At 39.7% G+C, this 21,362-nt stretch overlaps 1 protein-coding gene across 1 annotated transcript; it reads left to right on the top strand.

Moving 5' to 3' along the window:
• Window positions 1-444: 444 nt before the first annotated feature.
• Window positions 445-21,316, top strand: crtac1b (cartilage acidic protein 1b). Its single transcript, XM_015032140.1, has 12 exons — window positions 445-677; window positions 4,855-5,045; window positions 6,866-7,062; window positions 7,413-7,549; window positions 11,099-11,255; window positions 13,630-13,764; window positions 13,851-13,993; window positions 17,451-17,587; window positions 19,509-19,591; window positions 19,975-20,075; window positions 20,193-20,361; window positions 21,084-21,316. Exons 2-12 carry the CDS (start codon window positions 4,861-4,863, stop codon window positions 21,257-21,259), a joined length of 1,620 nt encoding a protein of 539 aa, XP_014887626.1. The 5' UTR covers window positions 445-677; window positions 4,855-4,860; the 3' UTR covers window positions 21,260-21,316.
• The last annotated feature ends 46 nt before the right edge of the window (window positions 21,317-21,362 follow it).

Here is a 21,362-nt window from a genome sequence, read left to right as displayed (position 1 = left end):
TTAAATATATAAAATACATAGATATTTCTGATTGTAACGTCACCAAATATGAAAAAGTCCAAGTGGTTTGAGTACTTTTGAAAATAGGTGTGACAGTGTGAGATTTTGTCAGAGAATTTTAAGAATCTTCACTTAAGAGTCGATATTTTGTGCTTGAGTTTATGAAAAGTCGTTCATCTGATCGAGTCTATTGCTACATATGAAAAATTACAGAACAAAGGTTGGTAGACATCCCAGGACATCTAAGAGCCTTTCGCCCATAAGCAGATGGAGCAGGATCTGAAGCATCCGAGTGAAGAGGCTGAACTCCGCATCTCCATCCCAGCTGCGCCCCCGGCTCCATCTGTAATGAACACCTGAAGACACGCCCACCTCTCGCTTTTCCAGCTCCGTCATTGGCTGTGTCTTTACATATTCTGCAAGCTCTCAGGCTATTGGCCAAACTCTCTCACCAACGATTTCATAAAGCAATTTTTCGTGGGAAGTTGTGTGAAAGCGTGTGTGTATGTGTATGCGTGTGTGTGTAGGAAAAAAAAACAAACTCTTCTGATGTCCGCGGTATCAACAGCTCCAATTAGCCAACCTTTATACTCTGGGTTTGCGTTTCTCCCCGTTGTCCTCTGGCTGTCAATCGCTGCAGGATTTGTTGGGAGTTTTCGGAGCGCCTCTCTGCATCTGTGAGTACCTGAGTTTGCCCACCTTACTCCGGCTTCAGAAACAAGCAGCGCTCGGCTGGATTGTGCTGCAGCGACATAACAAAGTTGCTTTCAATTTGACCGTAACTTTTTTCTGCGTTCCCCCCTCCGACTCTCCTCAAAGCAAACAGTTAACCTTGATTAAGTCGCTTGCTAACAAAGGAAACATGCTTTAATTAACCACCTGCAGTGGCGGTAATGGACACGGATGAAGTGGCGCTGCACACCTTTAAAATGCTGATGGAAAGAGAGTAAATTTGACAGAAGAGTAATGATTGCAGCAGTTGTATTTCAAGAAGATTTTCTTGCTTACTTCTCCTGATTATTGTTATTCCTTTATTAAGGAAAATTATTTTTGACAAAAATTTGTAGTTAGAAGCTCAGATAGGTAGCTAGATAGTAGATAGATGGACTTGTTTTATTATTATTATTATTATTATTATTATTATTATTATTATTTAGAATTATCAGAGTTATGTTTGCAGAAGTGGCATCTTTTGTTAGTTTTCTTACTGTGAAAACTAACAAAAAATAACCATACTTTGTGGTTGTTTCTTATAAATCGAGAATTAATTGATATATGAACTAGTAATTGTATATGTATATATATTAGATAGACAGAGGGAGTTATGAACAAATCACTAAATAATTCACATTTTCTAAACTCATTTAATATCAAAAAATTATTTGCTAAAGTTTTCAAAAATGTAATCTTAAAGTAGTGTGCCTTGTGTCTTTGTTTCAATGGGAAGTTTAAGAAGTTCCATCCTGTTCCCACTGTGATAAATAATAGACAAACTGAATATAAGTGCAGTGTTACCTGCTAAAATAAGAGCAAATCACTGGTTTTGATGTAGTATAGTGTGTGTGTGTGTGTGTGTGTGTGTGTGTGTGTGTGTGTGTGTGTGTTCTGCAGTAAGGATTGTCCTTCATAAGGGAAGAGCATCTGGAAGAGTGTGTTTGAAAGTGAAGATGTTGCTGGCTCTTTTGTCGCAGTGTTATCAGGATCAGAGCTGGGCAGGAACGCTCCAGAAAGCACATGCTGATGTTGCACGCTGTGGTAATGGCCTCTTACCGCTCGTATAAATAATCTAATGGAAAAACATCACTCGGCTTCAAACAGCATTGTTTTTTTTTTTTTTGTTTTTTTTCCCAGCGCTTTTGTATGGTATTTGACTGGTTTGGAACAAATGTGTTGCTTCCCATTATTATTGTTGACCCTGCAGATATCTCACCGTAAAAACCTCAACGCGTACATGAAATGTTTTGTGGATCCATCACAGCTTCACTTGAGTGGGATGTCTAGGTCTTTACTGCACTGAATGTTGGGCAAAGCGATTCTATGTCCTTGGCTGGATAATGTAATACCTCATGGCTTAATCAAATCAAAAAGGCCCCTGTGGTTTCAGCCAGCATTTTTTTTAAGTCTGAATTATAGAGGCTCTATAACAGAGTTTTTGGGCAGATACTTAACTAAAAATGTACCATGGGAATGAAGCCATTCACCCTTCTTGACTCAAACATGCATAATATCAAAAGTTCACCCATTGATTTGCAGGGTTCTCAGCAAAAGTCAAAAAAAAAAAATCACCATTTATCTGATGCACTTGCATAAGAACAATGAAAGACTTTCACACACTTGCATGCAAGACAAAGAAGCACTCATAATACTGTCTCATGTTTGTTTTAAACACCATTGCCAAAGATTTTTGGCACCCTTATTCCAAATACTGGTTAGCATGTAGCTTCCAAACACCTAATGGATTAACAAAGATGATGTATGTTGGTTTTTGGACAGCAGCTACTTTAGGTCCCTTCAAAATCTCCTTTGAATATTTCTCTTTGGAAGTGATTTGATTTACTTGGAACAAGGATGCCCAGGACATCCCTGGTCAGTAAATACTGTACACAAAATTTGGTCTGCATGTTTACTCTTTTACAGTACGGTATTTGGCTGCAACACAGGCAATTACGCAGTGGCTCGCAATATGTCCACATAGCCAGTAGGTGACACTGTTCAGAACCCTGGAATGTGACTTCCTGTCACTTTTAGCTAAGGTCTGACATGAGCTAGATCAAATGTGTTTGAAATCAAACATTGCTTCTGGAAGTCATGCTAACTTGATAGTCAAAAGATGCTCTGCAATTTAGCCAACAAGATCTGAATTTGGAACCATCGACTCTTTACCTGTTATCAGATAAAGTTTGAAGCTGTCATAATTAACAGAGTCAAAGGAACTGTGTGACAGAAAATCATGTCATCTCTTGTTCTTTTTGGGCGGGGCTAAATTGATGTCAGCTAATTATCATGCCATGTGTCCTAATTCAGTAACTGCATCTTTCTAAGGCCGCATTTGATGACCAGTTACGTGACAGTGATGTGATGAAGGCTGTCCGAATTCGAAGGGAAGGTCTGGTGTGTCCTTTGCAGTCCATCCCAACCCAAGATGTATTGAGGGCTGAAAGACAGATTTTTGTTTTTGGTACAAAAGCAGATGAAACAGGAGTTAAAGTGGGAGAGGAGTACAGTTTTAAATAAAGCTCTATTAAAATTTGGCAGTACGGAAGTTAAAAGCTTAAAGTGGCTGTGCTTTTGTCACTTGCACGGACATGTTTTCTAACAACATTTTTGTAAAAAAATAAATAAAAAATTAAAAAGAAATAAATTAGTAACTAAAGATGCAAGATTTTGGGCTCGATTTTTACCAGCTTGTGTTTAGAGCTGCCATGTTAGGTGGAAGGACATACACTGAGGTAAGGGCATGTTTAAATCTGAAAGCTAGACCGTCCAGGCCAGGTCATTGGAAGGATGCAACTCCTTAATTTGGACACACCCATAGAGACGTGTTAAGAACTGGACTTTGATTACATATAAACTTAAAGTAGCCTGAAGAATTCAAGGAGGCGCCGTGGATCCATTTTCCGACACTCAGGAAAGATTTAACCGTGTAAAAAAAAAAAAAAAAAAAAAAAAGCTCCTGGAGATTTTAACTGTCAAATAGTCTGCAGCACAATTCTGCTTTTTCACTTTTCTCAACAATCCTCTTTTTTTTTTTTTTACTTCTCACAAGTCTTTACTCTTAGTAATTTATACGTTAGCTCTTCTATCTCACATTGGGGTAAATTTCTCATTCTGCAAAACTGCTTCCTGAACTAGCCAGCTCATTTGTCATTTCACCCTGCTCTAATAGGGAGACACTGCTGTTAATTAACCCTTCCTGCTAACAGCCACTGTCTACATTTCTGCCAGATAACCAGTGTGCATTATCGCAGCACAGCTTGCCTGCAAATTAGCGGCGGTACCCAGCTGTATTTCTGTAGGTGTCAGCTGAGGTGCCTCCTCGACTTACTGCAGAGCATTACGCAAACAGCGCAATAGTTTTATCTCAAATTGAATTGTTGAAGGAGACGTTAAAGAGCCATACATCACTGGAACACTCAGAGCTGAGGGAAAGAATATGCAGCAGTCGGGAAGCGGAGGAGGGAGCGACTCATCGGTGTCACAGAAGGAATGACGAGGGATGAGTTCATAAATCCATGAAAAGAGAAAATCAAATCTTCAGCTTGTAAACACCTTTTAGTGCGTGTGTGTGTGTGTGTGTGTTTGTGTGTGTAAATGAGGCGTGTGTAAAGTTTATTTTGGCTATGAGAAGGTGACCTGCCTTTTTTTTCTTTCTCAGTAATTACATTCCTTCTATATTTTTCCAAAATCCCATGCCTGAATGCTTTTACACACCAAACTGTTTTCAATCCGAACCTTTCATCCCCACTCAAAGATAAACACAAGTCTGAGTGAGCAGCACCTTATGCCTGGTGTATCAGGTCATATTGGTTTCCTCTTTGCTCACCAGAATGTTCGATTCATGTATGGATTTTCTGTCCTGTCCACATGTGATGGGTTGTTCAGATCTTAGACCTGCAGAATGCGGCTGACTCGGAGATTGACCATTTTCTGTACGTCTTAACAAAACTAAGTACTCACCGATCACAATAAGTTTTTAGACTTTGCATTTTCAACTAACAGAACGATTGTGTGAGCAGGTGAAAGGTGAGTAAGCTATTTTTGATTATTCAAACATCACAGCCGACGGATTTTGATGGACAAAATAAAGAGTCAATCCGGTTTTTGCAGGGGCAAATGGTGTGTTTTACTCTTCAGGTGAAGATGCTGCTGTGCCTGCTGTTCTTCCTGCACGCCCACTCCTCGGCTCAGCGGTCGGAGCCCGTGTTCTCTGCTGTAACCAAGACCGTTCTCCGTCCGGACTACGAAAACAACCCCAGCCAGCTCAACTACGGCATGGCTGTCACTGACGTGGACGGCGACGGAGACCTGGAGATATTTGTGGCTGGGTGAGAGGAGTGTTTCTCTTTTAATTCACTGGCTTCTTGACCTTGATCCGATGTTTTAGGTGACCCACATATTCTTAAAAACAGCAACTGCTTAGAGTGCTGTGTAGCACTGAAGACTAAAACCAAAAGCCACTGTCACTTTCCAAAGGTAAACCTTTAAAACAAAGGTGAAAAACTAGAAGAGGGGACATTAAGGTGCCCTGAAGCTCACTCAACTGATGAAAATGGATGTGATTGAATAGAATGCCACTGATGGGAATAGCTTTGCAAGCCTCTCACTATCCAATGAAGCAGCAATGAGATTCTCAATGCTTAACAGAATATAGATAAGCCCAAATGAGGGTGCTTACTAAATGTAATTTAGCCAAAACAACCTATTCAGCAGGTATCCCAGGAAGAGGATCATCCCACAGCCTTCTAGAGGATGTAATTTCATTTGCCATTAGGAGAATCTTTGCTTGAATAGCTTCCATATAGTTTATATTGCACCTGTGTTGCTGACCTCCAGTAATCATAACAATGATCACTTTAGGCATTTTTAATCTCACACAAGGATGTCTGGAACCTAAATATATTTCATGTGACTCATGCTGGAAATGATAAAGCAAACGTCCCAGACTGTTATTTATGAGGCGCTTATCAACTTCTTATGCTGTCAGGTTTTTTTTTTTTTTTTTAGTCGTTCATGAAATCGTTGTTTTATGATTTCATGATTTTCAGGTTGGTTTCTTTATTGTTGTCCACGCTCCTTTTGAAGCTCAATTTGAAGGCAAGTCCTGTTCTGAACAGCAGATGGGAACAAAATTTGCCCGGCTGGTTCATTACTTTTGGCTGTTGGTAAATTTGATGTAACAAACCAATCTGACAGACAGAGATAAGTATTTAATTAAAAAAAAAAAAAAAACTTCCAAAGAAGTATTCCAGATGTTCAAAAAACTATGCTTGTACAAAACTAACAAATAATTTTGAAGCTTAATGCCTTTCAGTTGGAAATGAATATTGGTCACTTTTTAAGGTATACAACCTATGTGATTACAAAATAAAATACAGAATAAAACATTTGAGTAACATATTTACCTATCTCCTTCACAATTTACCATGCAACTGAATATGAGCTGATGCAACAATATGCTGATCTTTTACGAGAGGAATCCCGAACCCTGATTTGGTTCAAATTTAGTAATATGTTTTCTTAGGTAGCATGTTGTAAAACTCTGTATGAAATCCGACGTAAAGGTGTTACCTAGTTAAGTATCCACTTTTTATTTTTACAAGTTTTCAATCTAGTACAGAAGAGGATTTGGGCCAATGGAATACATTAAAAAAAAGAAGAAGAAAAAGAAAAATCCTGATCTTAATCTATGGAAGAAAAAAAATAATTCTGACATTTTTCTAAAAATTCTGACTTTAGTACAGGTGAGCACCTGAGAGCAACCCGCTCCATTTGAATTGTACGTTAGGAACACTAACTTTCTGGAAGAACATGTTGGATTAAAAGGATTTTTTTTTTTTTTATGTGGCCGAGAGGTCTCTGAAGATGACTTTAAAGATAGTTGCTACCAGGTGCCCATCTGCATTAAAATCAGAAAATTATTATTTTTTTGTTTGTTTGTTTGTTTATTTATTTATTTATTTATTTTTTGACTTATTGTTATTTGACTGGGTACAGCATATCCCCTAATAAAGAAATACACAAATGAACTGGCTCAGATAATAAAAAAGAAATCAAATAAGCGGGTAATTTGGTGAGCATGCTTTCAGTCCACATGATTAGCTCCGATTTATAAATAGAGAATCACTTTGTTTCCACATGTTCACAGATACAACGGTCCAAACCTGGTGCTGAAGTACGATAAACAGAGAAAAGGGCTTGTCAACATCGCCGTAGACGACCCGAGCTCCCCGTTCTATGCGCTCAGGGATCGTCAAGGCAATGCCATAGGAGTGACAGCGTGCGACATAGACGGAGATGGACGGGAGGAGATTTATGTCCTCAACACCAACAATGCCTTCTCCGGTACAGTACAGGCTATTACAAAGGCACACGGTCTGCACACTGTATCCAAGGAGGAGAATCTGAAAGCAGTAACCGAACTTATCTCATCTGAGTCCTCGTCAGATAACAGATAAGCTTTTGTGCAGCGATAAATCATAGAGAGGGCTGCAGTGAGCGCGCTGTTAACACTGCAGCACCGCCCCGTTGTCATTTTTCTGAAAACTCAATGTTCACATTTCTACCACGGCAACTCTACATTTCCTTTTCTATCACTTGGATTTGTCATTCTTCATAAATTGCCTCTTTACCTCACGTAAACTTACCGTCTTTTTTTTTTTTATTATTTTTTACCTCCTCACACCTACACGAAGGTCGGGCGACCTACTCAGACAAACTGTTCAAGTTTCGCAACGGTCGCTTCGAGGACCTGCTGAACGACGATATAAACGAGCACCGGGACGTGGCCAACCCCATGGCCGGGCGCTCTGTGGCCTGCATAGACAGAAAGGTACTTCACACACACACACACACACACATATGCACGCATACAGACCAGAGTACAGTATGAAGTCTGCTTCCCCCCTCCCCGCACACACCCACTCCAGCTAGTAGTGTCTTCTACGTACATGCACGGTTGCTTCTGTTTGTTTACCAGTGATAAGTCATGCCCTGCCTACGCCGCCCTTCTCAGCATGTGCTCTGACAGTTCATTTGGGCGAATGGTGCGCTATTTTCTCTCCTCTGTCCATCGCACCAGTGTAATTACAGAAGCAAAGGCTCGTTTGTTTTACAGAACGCATCCTACAAAGAGAGGAAGGGAGTGATGACTGCACGCTTCTGCTTCCTGCCTGTAGCTGTGTCCTCCTTCCTTTCATTTCTTTTGTTTTTATCCTTCTCTCACTTACAATTTTTCCCCCCTGCTCTGACGGACATGCTCTGTCTTTGTCTCTTATCTCGCACACAAACACACACAGCTCTCCCTTCTAATAAGAGGATGGGATAAAGATAGTAATAGGCGAAAGAGGATAGCAGGGATTACAATAGTTTTTTCTTTCTTTTTTTTTTTTTAACAGTCCCATCTCACTGAGCACTGATAGGAGGTGCAGGTGCCAAGTAGATCGGAAAGATATCTTCTTTAATAGCATAGTTCTTTTAGGAGAAGCCAAAAGCAATGATGCGCGCTCTTGCATGCCAGTTCGAGCAGATCCGAGCGTTCCTTTTTGCTGAGCGTGTTTTATTGGAACGTGTTCGGAGCGACTGCAGAGAGGAGCCAAAGTGTGCTGCGTTGTCGGCCGAGTGGTTAATGTGCTTGATCTTGTTTACCCATAAATAAAATGTTATCTTGTAGCAGACGAAGAGCATTTGTCATCGGGCCATCCCGTCTCTCCAGGTCTCCTTGAAGCTGACGTCCCATTATTATTCCTAAAAGAACTGATGAGACTGACATATTGAGGCGTCTCACACGGGGCTGATGGATCGGCCCACTTTGAGCAGGACCCGGAGAAAATAAGTGGACTTTACAAGCTCAAATAAGAGATTTATTTTTTACAGTGACGGCAAATTTTGAGACGAATGACAAACAGTTTCTGTTGATAAAAAAAACAAAAAAAAAAATGGTATTGCATGTGCTAAGTCATTCATTCTTTTCTTTAAAGGCTTTGATTATTAACACATGCAGCTTTAGTGCTGGAACATATGAGAAGCTGTCGTGACTGCCAGTCTCAGTGACAAGAATTAGCCTAGGGTGAAGACTTATTGAAAAATCATTGACTTTTAACTTTGTTAAGTAACAACCACTAGCCTTCAGGTTTTTCATTACACTTAACTGTTTTTTTTTTTTTTTTCCGTTTTTCCTTTATGTGTGTGTACTTCTGTGAAACGGCTCATCATATTGTGCACGGTAAAGTGGCATTTACATCAGCCCGACTTGTTTACCTTACTTTCCACGTAGGAATACAGTAGGGTGCGCAAAAATGGTCAGATGGCTTTTATTTGTGTGGCCTTGCATACGTGCATGCATTCGTATTGATGGAAACGCGTTAGGCCTGGTGGGAAAGCTCATTTAAATCGAGTGTATAGTCTATTAGTGTGGTTCCGTCTGTGAGTTTGTGTCTGCAGGGACTCTGACTGATAATGGAGTGTGAAATTAATCTCCAAAGGGAGGCAGAGCAAGAAGTGCCAGGCTGAGTAAGAGGGGACAAGGGGTAAAAAGCAGGGTGAATGGAGATGAAGGGAGAACAGAGAAGGTTTGATGAGGAAAAAGGTGCTTAATAGGTGCAGAATATATATAAAAAAGTCATTTAAATGGAGAAAAGTTCCTTCTCTCTTTTTAGTTTAAATCAACAAACATCTCACTTATTTCACCCTGTTTTAGTTGAGGTCTCTGCGTTGTCAAGCCAGACTGATAAAATTGGTTCTCATTGTCACTGTTGCGTGTTGAGAATCACTTCATTTTGTTCTCCACCCCTTGTTGTCAAAACCCCCACGGCGAAACTTTAGCGCCCCTCTGCATGCAAAACCGTTGTACGATTGGTCAGAATTTCACGGGAATGTTTGTGTACGTGGAAAACGATCCCAAACTGCTCATCTTCCAGAAACCAGTCTTTCAGCCAGTGAGCAGCGTGGATAGTTTTGAGGATCAGTTGTGCCAACAGGAAGTACAACTGTTGGACTAAAACATTAAAACCTGCTCAGTTCTGCTCTGCTGCAGTGAGAAATGTCCCACCGACGCTTTGTGTTTTTTTTTTTCTTTCTGATAACATTGAAAGTAAAATGTGATGTTGCAACTCGTCAGTCATCATTTCCTCCTCCTCCTCCTCCTCCTCCCAACTTATGAACTTGTAAGAATTGTTCCATGTTAGCTGGGTTTGCTATACTTTTGTAAACCTCACTCATGTCAAAACACCATGAGGTAAACTGATTCAGAAGGGTTTTCACAGGAACTCGACTCTTGTGGACCTTGAAGGGTGCGTGGGAAAATGAACGTCCCAAAGACACCTGACCTTAGTTCGGCTTCAGTCAGACTATGCGCAACCGTTTAGATTTTTACCTGAAGTTAATGCAGCACCAAATTCTCAGGCAGCTGCTGGTCTGCCTCACAGAAAGCGAGTCTCCATTTTACCTTAAAATATTCTTGCAACCAAAAGTAAAGCTGCAGGTTAAGTGGAAAGTTCTTAGGGAGCCAGTGACACAATGAGCAATCCAATATTGAATATAAAATTTTACATTTTTTTCTGCATTCTGCAGGAGACCAAAAAAAAGCAAAGCTAAAACTTTCTTTTTTCTCCTTCTTCTTCTTCATCAGAACTGTTACCGCAGCATTTTAGACCAGCTGAACGCTTTTCCTGGCAATGAAACTTTACAATAGTCAAGCATAGAAGTTAATTATGCATTTTGTAGCTTTTATTAATCACTCTTGCCAACAGGGAGTCATTTTTTTTTCTTCAATTTGAGCTCATTTACAGCAATATTGTGAAAAAAAGAGCAACGTACGCTTTAGAGAATAACTATGATGTGCCATATAGAAGCAATTCCCAATTCCACATAGATTTACACTGCATTATCAATCAATGGGAAACATCACAGAGGCATGGTTGTTTAAAAGTCAGAACATTCAGATGAGAAAAGGTTTTTAAGCCCCAGGTCTGTTTCTGGACTGAAATCTGAGCCTTTTTTTTTTTTTTTTAACTCATACTGACCTTTTTCCACTGTAAACTGAATTCTGCAACAATCATTGCTGCAATGTCAATTCAGAGAAGCAAAACAGAGAAACAAGAGATAGGAAAGGTTACCTTTGCTAATAAACATGTTAAAATAGAAATGTCATTTCCATGCTTGACCTTTTGATCTTCAACCACTTAGCCTTACTTCCAGAGTAATTTTTATTTAATCACAAGTATCTGGTTCATATGTTCGAGTTAAGTGGCGGCAATAAATGTTACCTCTCAAGCTCCCAGAAAGGTCAAACGGCCGAGCTGTTTTCTCACATGTCTGAGTTTGTGCTTTAAAATGTCAACAGATGTAATTTAATGAAAACGGCACGTGTTTTTTTCTGCAGGGTACCGGCCGCTATGCTATCTATATCGCCAACTACGCCAGTGGAAACGTGGGACCTCACGCTCTCATAGAGATGGACGAGGTAGCCAGTGACCTCTCCGAGGGAGTCATTGCCCTCTCCAATGTTGCAGAGCAAGCTGGAGTTAACAAACTAATTGGTAGGTGTCAAGAGCTTATGGAGACTGTGCAATAGGTCTTGATGATTTGTTTGCGCTACCTGCCCTTAAAGTGTTATCAATGCTGACATCTGTCGTAAGGAATCTGCCTTTTGTTGCAGTGGATTCTACGACAAAAAAGTCCGTAAAGGTGGATTGTTTGGCGTCAAATATGAGCAATAGAGCTAGGTTCTCCAGAGAAGGAGAAAAGAAAGAAGGGAGTAAATGAGAACGTCTTTCGGTTCTATTGTGTTTTCACAAAGACGTTAGTAGAGCATTCACTGGAAGGCAAGAGATTATACCAAATCAGCTGCCAATAAATAATAACATTCTCAATGTATTTATAGGTGTAACTTGAAGAAAATACCCTTCAAGCTATGGAGACGTGTGTCGTTTTTCCTAATTTTGAAAATGTCCACATGAAAATAGCTAACTGCCTAAATCTTCCTGTATTGGCAAAAATAAAATGGTAAAAACTGGTATTCAGACAAACAACCGAAGATCAGCCAACGTTATCTTTTCACGATACAAACTTAATGTTTCAGAAATAGCAAAAAGTGGCATCTTGGACTCACCAGGTCTACTTGCTCCCTGACAACAATATGATCAGAAGAGAAGTCTTTAGAAAATAACTTTTTATGTCCATACGATCACCAAGCGTGGAATCTGCCAAACCTCACTGGAACCTGAGCCATGTGCTTCGATCAGATGAAATTAAACTTGAGTGTTTTAGAAGCAAATACTTCATGTAGGTCTGGCATGAAACACAGGGTGGATATTTGGAAAAGTACTATTTGTCCGCTGTTAATGGAGGATAATGTGTGATGGAGTGTGCTAGTGTCTCTTTCCAAGGGCCATCAGCACCTTGTCTGAGCCAATGGCATTCTGAAGCCTTTGAAATGTAAAAAACTATTTTAAATACAAATATGGCGGCCTGTGCCAGAAAAGTGAAAATGTGTTGTCCCTGCATCTTTCAGCAGCATGGTGATCTAAAACATCTGGCCAATTGGCTCCAATGGTTTACCAGACACAACATGCTGAAAAGGCCTGAATAGTTCAAAGAGCTAAATCCAATTTATATCCAGTTAAACTTCTTAGCATAGGCTTTGTGTTCTTTTGATGTTGGTCTTTTGAAGTATTTTTTATTTTAGTTACAAATCTGTGGTTTTATGAATACTTTTTCCTTTAATAGATATTTTGTTTTCCTGAATTTATTTCTGCATTTTCTTTAAAACTGTTCAAATGAGTTCAACACTTTTGCCAGCCGTCTGTTCTTTCATTTTAGAGCTCTAAAGCCAGAACTCCCTCATCTCTGTGACTCAATTCAAGCTCGCTGTACAGCCAGTGATGTATAGAAAAGTGGAGCAGTAAATGCCAGAAAGGCCCAACCTAAGTATGATTTGTTTCCTCATAACCAAGAGTGAGATCACCTGTTAATGAAACTTTATTGTAACCACTGAAAAGTCCTTGATGTTGATGTTCCACTGAGTTTCGAAAATGGGCAATGACTTTGTGTTTGAGAGCGACAGAATTAAGCTTTATCATCTCTGGAACATTTTTTTTTTCTTTTTTTTTTTTCCCACGTGAAGGACATCATCTGATCCACCCAGGGGGCCAGAGCGAGCTGGTTCACAGTTACTGTGAGTGATGTTAGCTGGACGGCTTTGTCATCAGACTGCTGTTAATCAGAGCAGACGGACAGCCTGTGAAGTTGTATATCTGATGGTTACATATCTCTGGAGAGGCGTTTCGTGGTTTATTGCTGTTGGGGGCAAGTGATATTTGTCCGGGCTGATGAAGCGGGCCAGTAAATCAGGCGCAGGGCCTGACTCACTCACAGCACTGACTCTGCACGGAGAAAGGGCAATCAAAGCCCCGTCAGCTATATAATTAAACTCTGCTGGTCTGAGATGAAACTCTCTAGCAAGATGCTTTTACTTTATAGGAAGTCATTGGAAAATCATGGGGTGATATTCGCTGTGATTTTTTGTTTTTTTCCATCTTGGTGATTAAATTACTGCTAGTCTTTGGTTAATGCAAAACATCTCAGTATGTGTTGTATCACTAGTCCGCTGTATTTGTTTGCACTTGTACTTCCCTTGTAGTTATTTACCTGTGTTTGTAGCCATCAGAATTGGAGTCTGTGTCAGCAAAAAAAAGCCCTACACAGTTCGAAGCAAATGGACCGAAAAGACACTAATGATCTCTTATAATTCCCTTCTGTTATGGAGTCGATCTCTCTCCTGTTGTTCAGTACAGTATTTCACCTTCCCGGTTTCATTCTTTTTTTCTCTTTCAAAAAACTTCTTCTCTGTTTAACTAGCTGCCTTATTTTGTCTTACTGAGGGACCTTCTCTCGCCGTATCCATCTGCACAGGGGGGAGAGGCGTGGTGGTGGGGCCAATTGTTAGTCAAACTCTATCTGATATCTTCTGCGACAATGAGTACGGATCCAACTTCCTGTTCAGAAACAACGGCGATGGAACTTTTACTGATGTTGCGCAGCAGGCCGGTAAGGGACATGCAGTGTACATTTTGAAGAAACTAAACACGTCTAGGCTTTAGAGTATGAAAGAACCTTTCGGTATGTACTTCCAGGAGTGGAGGACCCCATGCAGCATGGCAGAGGGGTGGCACTGGCAGATTTTAACCGCGACGGCAGGACTGACATCGTGTACGGGAACTGGAATGGACCTCACCGCCTGTACATACAGCTAAACAACCGCAAGCAGAAATTTAAGGTGAAATGATGTCTTAGAAAAAAAAATAAAAATCCTGTATGTGGTTCCACAAAACAAACGACATTTGAATGGCTCATGATCCAAAGGTTCACACATACATGCACATCATTTAGAAAATACAAAAAAGATTTTTTTTAAATTATTAATTTATAATTATTTTCTAAACTAAAAACATCTTACAGTTTTGTTTCTCACACAGAATATGTTTTTTATTGATAGATATAAAACTGCAATCTGGTACCATTAGGAGAACCTGACCAGTGAAGAATATAGAAAATAGGCCAATAATAAATGCAAAACTGTTATAAGTAATAACGATTTTGTAATTACTTAATTATGGAGTAACTTTATGGAATTTACTCCATAATTAAGTACCAATTTAAAACTCACTGGCAGCTCTGTGCATAATCCAGACAACATATTTTATCATGTTGTCTTTGAGCATGATAAAATCTCGATCAGTGATTCCCACAATCAAAAAACACATTTCACATCTCAGGTTGTTAGTCTCCATTTGTTGTCCTCTGATCAAAATCAATGTCTAATGAGAAACCAGGATAAAATCAGCAAATCTAAACTGTTATCACAGTGAATGTGTTCTTGTTAGTGCTAACAATGGGCTAATGCATTAGCACCTCTCATGGAGCTTCAGTTTGGGTTTAAGTGGTATTCAAAGGCTCCTGTGATTTACTCCATCAATGACCAGCGTCGTACATGTGCCGTTTGGGGTCTTTATGTCACTCGGCTGCAGACACAGAGGAATGAGCTGCGCTGGGTGTGAATCTGCAGACCCTTCCCTTCGTGCTCGGTGATCTACCTCTCACTGCCTGCCCCCACATCCTTTACACGGGAGATAAACGTCACAGGAGCCATTTTTATATGGGTCAAGTATGGGGTTAATGTGTGATACTTAGCCCCAAGACTACTCAATCATACCAACACACACGTCTCAACTCTTCCACACTCTTACGGATAAGACAAACAAAATTAGGGCATAGTGTTTTCCTGTTTGACAACAAGTTAAATCTCAAGCCAACAACATATTCAGACACCAGAAAAGCTGAGACTTTTCCATATTATCCAATATTGACCTTTGGTTTGAATAATGAAGCTGTTGTATCACTTCAATAAACCAACACTTAAATCGGGCTGAGCCAGCAGCTTTGCCTTGGTAATGGAAAGTGCAGATTGGGCCATTTGATGTTTAATTAAAATCTGTTAGATAGGTTACTCTTTACAGTAGGTTGGGTACCTGCATATATATATACACACACGCCCACACATCCAATACATAAAATCAATTTATATATTTGGAAGATGGCCTTAGCAGAAGTTATACAATTTTTCTTGTTTATTGAAAATGCACTTAAAGTGAGATTCTGTTGTTGCAAATAAGGTATTTTGATAAAAAAAGCTTTTTGTGAGGAGATTTGTAAGGAATTTGATTTATTACATATAATTATGATCAATTATCACTTATTTTATTACGGCTTTTTCCTCAATCACCACAGAACAAAAATAAAAGTACTTTATCTTAGAAGCATTCATATCCCATTTTTTTCCACATTTTGTCATTGGGAAACATCAGTGTAGTTTGTAGGGATATTTATCTGACAGATAACAAAAATGTGTACATAATTGTGGAAAGTGTCAAGAAAATAGTGCATAGTCCAATTTTTTTCCCCAAGTAAAAATCTGAAAAGTGTGTTGTCCATTTGTATCCAGATCCTGATTTAACAGTTTGCAGAAACAGAAAGTTTATCGATTCTTGTCCATAGTTAGGTCATCATCAGTCAGACTGGACGGAGAGCATCTGTAATCAGAAAAATCTTACCATAAATAGATAAAACAGGTTGAGGTATGCTTACAGCTCCCTCCATCATCCTATCTGCTCCAACCACTTCCCACATCCTCTTTACCGAAAAAAAAAAAAAAAAAAATCCATCCCCATAGCATGATGCTGCCACTACCATTTTTCACACAGGGCATGGTTTGTAGACCGATACTGTTTTGCATGTGGGCAAAAGTGTCTGTACTTAATATTTAATTTCACTCTCATCTGACAAAATGCTGAGAGTGAAATGATCTGCCGCCGGCCTCTTGGCACATATTCCTCTTTTTTTGATGGCGATTAATTGCAGTGGATTTGATCTAAAAGTAAAAATAATAAATAATTAAGTGAATTAAAATGTGTACTAACTTCAACACGCACACTTGCTCCATGTCGTGATGGATCCGATTTTCAACTCAAAATGTTAATGTTATGTTTATTCGCTCAGATTTTTTGTCTCTGCACTTAAGCAAGTGACACAGTGAATGTAGTTGTTCCCTTAGCGCCTCAGACAGCAATCCCCTCTCCTTCACCTGAGCAGGAGAAGGTCAATGTGGGCGGCCCCTACCTCTGCAGCTTTATGAGCCTTATAATTAAAACAGGGAGTAAATACTGGGAGGAGTGAAGGGCCGCTCTATAACTCTTTCAAGACTTATCACCAGCTCACTGAAGCGAGGACATATCTGTTACTTCCTCATGCAAGAACTCAACTACTGCAGAAACTTTTCTTTAGGAAGTGGAGTAGAGGGGAGGCGTCTAACCTGTGTGCCCCAATGTCTGAAAAGGACTAAGAAATACTTTTTTCATCTGTTTCCCCATAACCATTACTGCTGTGGTATGGGGAGAAGCATAACTGAGGGAGCCATGGGCTCAAAATGGCAAAAGAATACTAGATGCATCAGGTACGCCTTAACCTAAATGGGATGTATCTAAACACAGAGGTAAAAAGAAAAATAAGACAAAATGTGATAAATTGGTCTATAAAGTGGCTTATGGATATATCTACTGCTCTATATCTATACTGTTTTATAAAACAGTATGTGAATATGACTCAACATGCAAGAGAAACCAGATTAGCAGAATATGACACGGCGGAAACTCCGAACAAAACCGAAACAACACGGAAAAGTCAGCAACATTACCTTAGCTGTACTGCCATGTCCAAACTGGTCAGAAAATGGAATGAGATATCTGGAAATGTCAACTGGAAAAATCTGGAATTCTGAAATCCTGTAAAAAGTATCGGCTTATAACAAGACACTGTCATACTTCTGTTGCACTTAAGCAGCTATTTCTGTTTACAGACAAGCACTCAGCTCTGTCAAGCTGCCATTTTCTCATATCAACAATATATTTGTGTTATTATTTTGTGCTCTGCTCTTTAAAGCAATAATCCATCACTGACAGTGATTGTTTATGCAAAAAAAAGTACACGTGTTGCATCACAGATAATTTATTTTTTTTTTTCTCAAAGCGAATAAACATTTGGAGAGGATTATTCAAACTCGAAGCAAGAGCTTACATGTGAGCAGTATTAGATAAATACAAATGATGAGAAGATGAATGAATACACCTACTCAATAGAAAAATGGCACTTGTTTTCTCTCCTGTTCCCCTTTTCCTCAGGACATTGCCTCCCAGAAGTTTTCCATGCCATCTCCGGTGCGGACAGTCATTGTTGCTGACTTTGATAATGACAACGAGTTGGAGGTGTTCTTCAATAACATCGCCTACAGGGGACCCTCAGCCAACAGACTCTTTAGGTACTGACAGTGAGTGAAACCCAAACACTCTTAGGTGTTTGCACTGCAAATATGAGATTTATGAGCACTTTGATGAGGAGGTTAATAAAATGCTCTTGTGTCTTGATTTAATATTCAAATGTTATGCTTGAAAGCTGCAGGGAATTTAAATTTCCAGGAAAAGGATAGTTATCTAGTCTGGCGTCCCGCCTCTTCCTTCTTCACACATGAATGATTCTTTCATTAAGACAGTTTTAAGATCTTTCTTTGTTCATGGTTTGGTTTCCTCTCTAGATAATATTAATTAACTCAGTGCTCAAAATGTGCAAAACGTGTGATTGGTTGACTGATAGCAAAATGAACCCTTTCCTCTCTGAGTAAAATCTGATTTGGCAAAGTTTTCTGAACAGGATTCAAATTTCAGTTCACACAGAATATCAGTAATCAGTCTGTTCTCCAGAGATCTCCCGGATCAGAATATTTCTCCACGCCAGGTCACCCAAGAAAAATCTATCTTTCTGGTCTGAAAGAGGTCACTACTTCTCAGCCAGTGGCTCAGCCATTGTCTTCTGTGGAGATGAACAAGCTTATTTTTTCTCCTCTTTGGCACAGAAAAAATAAATAAATAAAAACATGCTTGAACAAGCTAATTAATCCAGTACGCCAAATCAATATCAAGCTGATGTTAGTGCTATAGCAGCTAAAATCACTACATTAGTGGCTCTAAGATATCGAATCATTATAAATGTGGAACTCTAACACTTTCATGCATGGTGGTCAGCTATTCAGCCATTTGTTCTGGATGTGTGTGGTTATTGATGGTATCCTTGCATACAGCACGCTTTGCTAGTTTGTAGTGTGTCACTGTTCATAACCACCAATATGTAAGTTAACAGAAAACTTCAAATGCAGAAAAACAGCACTCAGAGACGGTAATTGGACTCAACTTATATATAACCTTTCGAGTTATGCTGACCACTTAAGCCACTTTACACTACAGATCCATTCACCAATTTGCACAGATTGGTGAGCACGTTGGGCACACAACTGGAGGAAACTGTCAGCTTTCCAAATGCAAGAAAATTACTCTGCCACTGAGCAACATACGTCCAAAACCAATTGATAACCATAGACAAAAATTATTAGTAACATTTTTAAGTCTTGGATTTATAATCAAAAGAAATTGAACTGTCCAATAAAGTGGACATCATGTGCTGTGAAAAAGTACTTGCCTCTTCTGTTTCGTCACATTTGGATGTTTCAGATCATCAAACAAATTTAAATATTGGACAAAGATAAACTGAGTAAACAAAAAAGTCGTTTTCAAATGATAATTTTATTCATTCAGTGCATAAGGTATCCGAATCAACCTGTGACTATTAGAAAAAGTAATTGCCTCCCTTATTAAATCCGTAGTAACAGGGAATTAATCTACGATGCTTAGATTGCTGAATTCAATTTCACAGGCCAAATCCAGGCCTTAAACCATGTCTGCATATTTTGGGAGTAGAACTGAAACAGTTTGTTAAGAAAGGCCAAATACAGAGACTCCTTATTTCAAGGCAACATCTTTTGATGTAATTACTTTACATCGTGTTGTCTGGTCCTAGTCTCTAGTCGAGGATATGATCTATTCTCAGCTCTGTGTTTGTATTATAAAGTTTTATAATGTTCTTTTTGATTTTATGCAACCAAAAGACCAGCTTGGGAAAGGTATAACTTATTAGCACAGCCTATAAATGCTGCAGAGTTCAGTGTTTTTGGTTATTACTTGATATTTCTTCTGGAACAAATAAACTAAAGGTAAATAAACATCTCTCTGCAGTGTGCCGTCGAGTGAAATAAAATAAGTGGATGTAAATTAATTTTTAGTTTTTCTATGTTTTAGTGGTAATGCTTTGATGCTGTGCAGAAATGTGAAGGTAATGTTGTGCCTTCGTAGGGTGAGCAGGAGAGAACATGCGGACCCCCAGATAGAAGAGTTGAACATTGGTGAGGCCGCAGAGCCTGATGGACGAGGAACTGGTAATCTTGTCAAAACAATCAATAACCTTTATTTGCACAACCCTGTTATTGTCTGTAGACCTGCCTATCAAGTCTAATAAAACAGAAAATTAAATCTGATTAAGATATTTTTTGTTGAAGTTGTGAAAGGGGAAAAAAAATATTTTGTTACATTAACTGTAAGCGCAAATGTTACAGACAGAATGAACACATCAAGAAAATCTGAAAGTTTCATGTGGTAGTACCACATCTAACCACTAGATGACACCAATGCTCCACTTTTGAAAATGTTCCGAAAATGTGTCACCGGCATTATTCTTGAGTTATGTGCATATCTTTGTTGATGAGGATAGTAATTGTTGTAAAGCCTGCTTCCTGGAGTGTTTATTGTGATGGGCCTACAGGAGCCATAGCCACAGATATTGATGGTGACGGCCGTCTGGAACTGGTGGTGTCTCATGGCGAAAGCGCAGCACAGCCGCTCTCTGTCTACAGAGTCAATCAGGTGAGTGTGCTGGTCTTAAATAGCATTTTATATTCTGTAGGGTGGTCAAGCATAAGTCATCCTTCCCTGACCCATCTCTTTCTCCTCTTCCTCCTCCTCCTCATCATCATGTGTCAGGGCCTCACTAACTCATGGCTCCGAGTGATTCCCCGAACCAAGTTTGGAGCTTTTGCCCGAGGAGCTAAAGTGGTTGTCTACACAAAGAAAAGTGGCCCACACACACGGATTATTGATGGGGGCTCGGGGTATCTGTGTGAGATGGAACCTGTCGCTCACTTTGGTCTTGGTAAGATCACATTTAAAGCACCAGGCAGCCCTTCAGCCGGCTAAATCTGCTCCTCTGTGAGGCTGCAACTAGTAAATTTTGCACTGTATTAACAGCCCTTTTTTATTTGACATGCTCTAAAATAACATACTTCATTTTCTAAATTATTCCAAGATTAGATACTAACAGAGGGAAAGAAAAAAAAAAGTATGGAAAGCATGTTTTTAATCCTTTGAGCTCTCTGGTCTCTCTCAGTTCTGCACCAGGGCTTGCAAAGAAAAGGTCGGCTCCTGTGGCCTTCACGTTACACTCTGCAGCAGCAAACTTTCCAAAACGTTGTAACTTTAGAAAGGACCTCCAGACTTTCAGGGAGTTATACGTGATACACCCTGCAGCACCGTGAGAGGTTGTCATCTCGGTTCAGAACAGGTGAAATAGTCTCTGGCTCCCTGGCAGTGCACCTGTCTGGCAGGGTTACTGAAGATCTGTTTACATTAAAAATGCTACTTTAATTAAGATCCACAGAGGCTCCCGGGAGATGAGCTTTCTCTGTGCCTGATTAAAACAGTTAATGATGAGAAGAGAGTGCAACGAAGTCCCCTAAAAGGAGACAAAGATGGAAGAGTCACGACTGTCAACACATGCAGTAAATTGTTGCTCTATAGATTCGCTGAGCTCACATAACCTCTTTCTGTGTGTGCATCATATTTACCTGAAATCATTTTTTTTTTTTACTTAAACAGGTAGGGATGTGGCCACAAATGTTGAAGTGTACTGGCCAGATGGGCGCTCAATAGCCCGTCCTCTGGAGCCTTCAGAGATCAACTCAGTGCTGGAGATCCCCTACCCAAAAGATGAGGAGGAAGTCACTCCTACTGTGGAAATCGAGGTACAGGACACAACATTAAGCTCTGGTTGAACTTGATGGTTTAAGACATATAATTGGCTATTTTAGGAACAGCACAGTGACACTCTTCCAGTTTCATGTGGTGCCTTACAAAAGTATTCACACCCCATGAGCT

Source organism: Poecilia latipinna, unplaced genomic scaffold, assembly GCF_001443285.1.
Source record: "Poecilia latipinna isolate Pla-1442-1.1 unplaced genomic scaffold, P_latipinna-1.0 Scaffold232, whole genome shotgun sequence".
Classification (NCBI taxonomy): Eukaryota; Metazoa; Chordata; class Actinopteri; order Cyprinodontiformes; family Poeciliidae; genus Poecilia; species Poecilia latipinna.
The sequence above is the reverse complement of the archived record's forward strand: the minus strand, read 5'-3'. Positions and strand labels throughout refer to the sequence as shown.

Coding starts and splice junctions, on each gene's coding strand:
- crtac1b (XM_015032140.1), top strand. CDS start 4,861: ATGCTGCTGTGCCTGCTGTTCTTCCTGCACGCCCACTCCTCGGCTCAG. Junction 7,063..7,412: donor CACCAACAATGCCTTCTCCG/GTACAGTACAGG, acceptor ACCTACACGAAG/GTCGGGCGACCTACTCAGAC. Junction 17,588..19,508: donor TCAGCCAACAGACTCTTTAG/GTACTGACAGTG, acceptor GTGCCTTCGTAG/GGTGAGCAGGAGAGAACATG.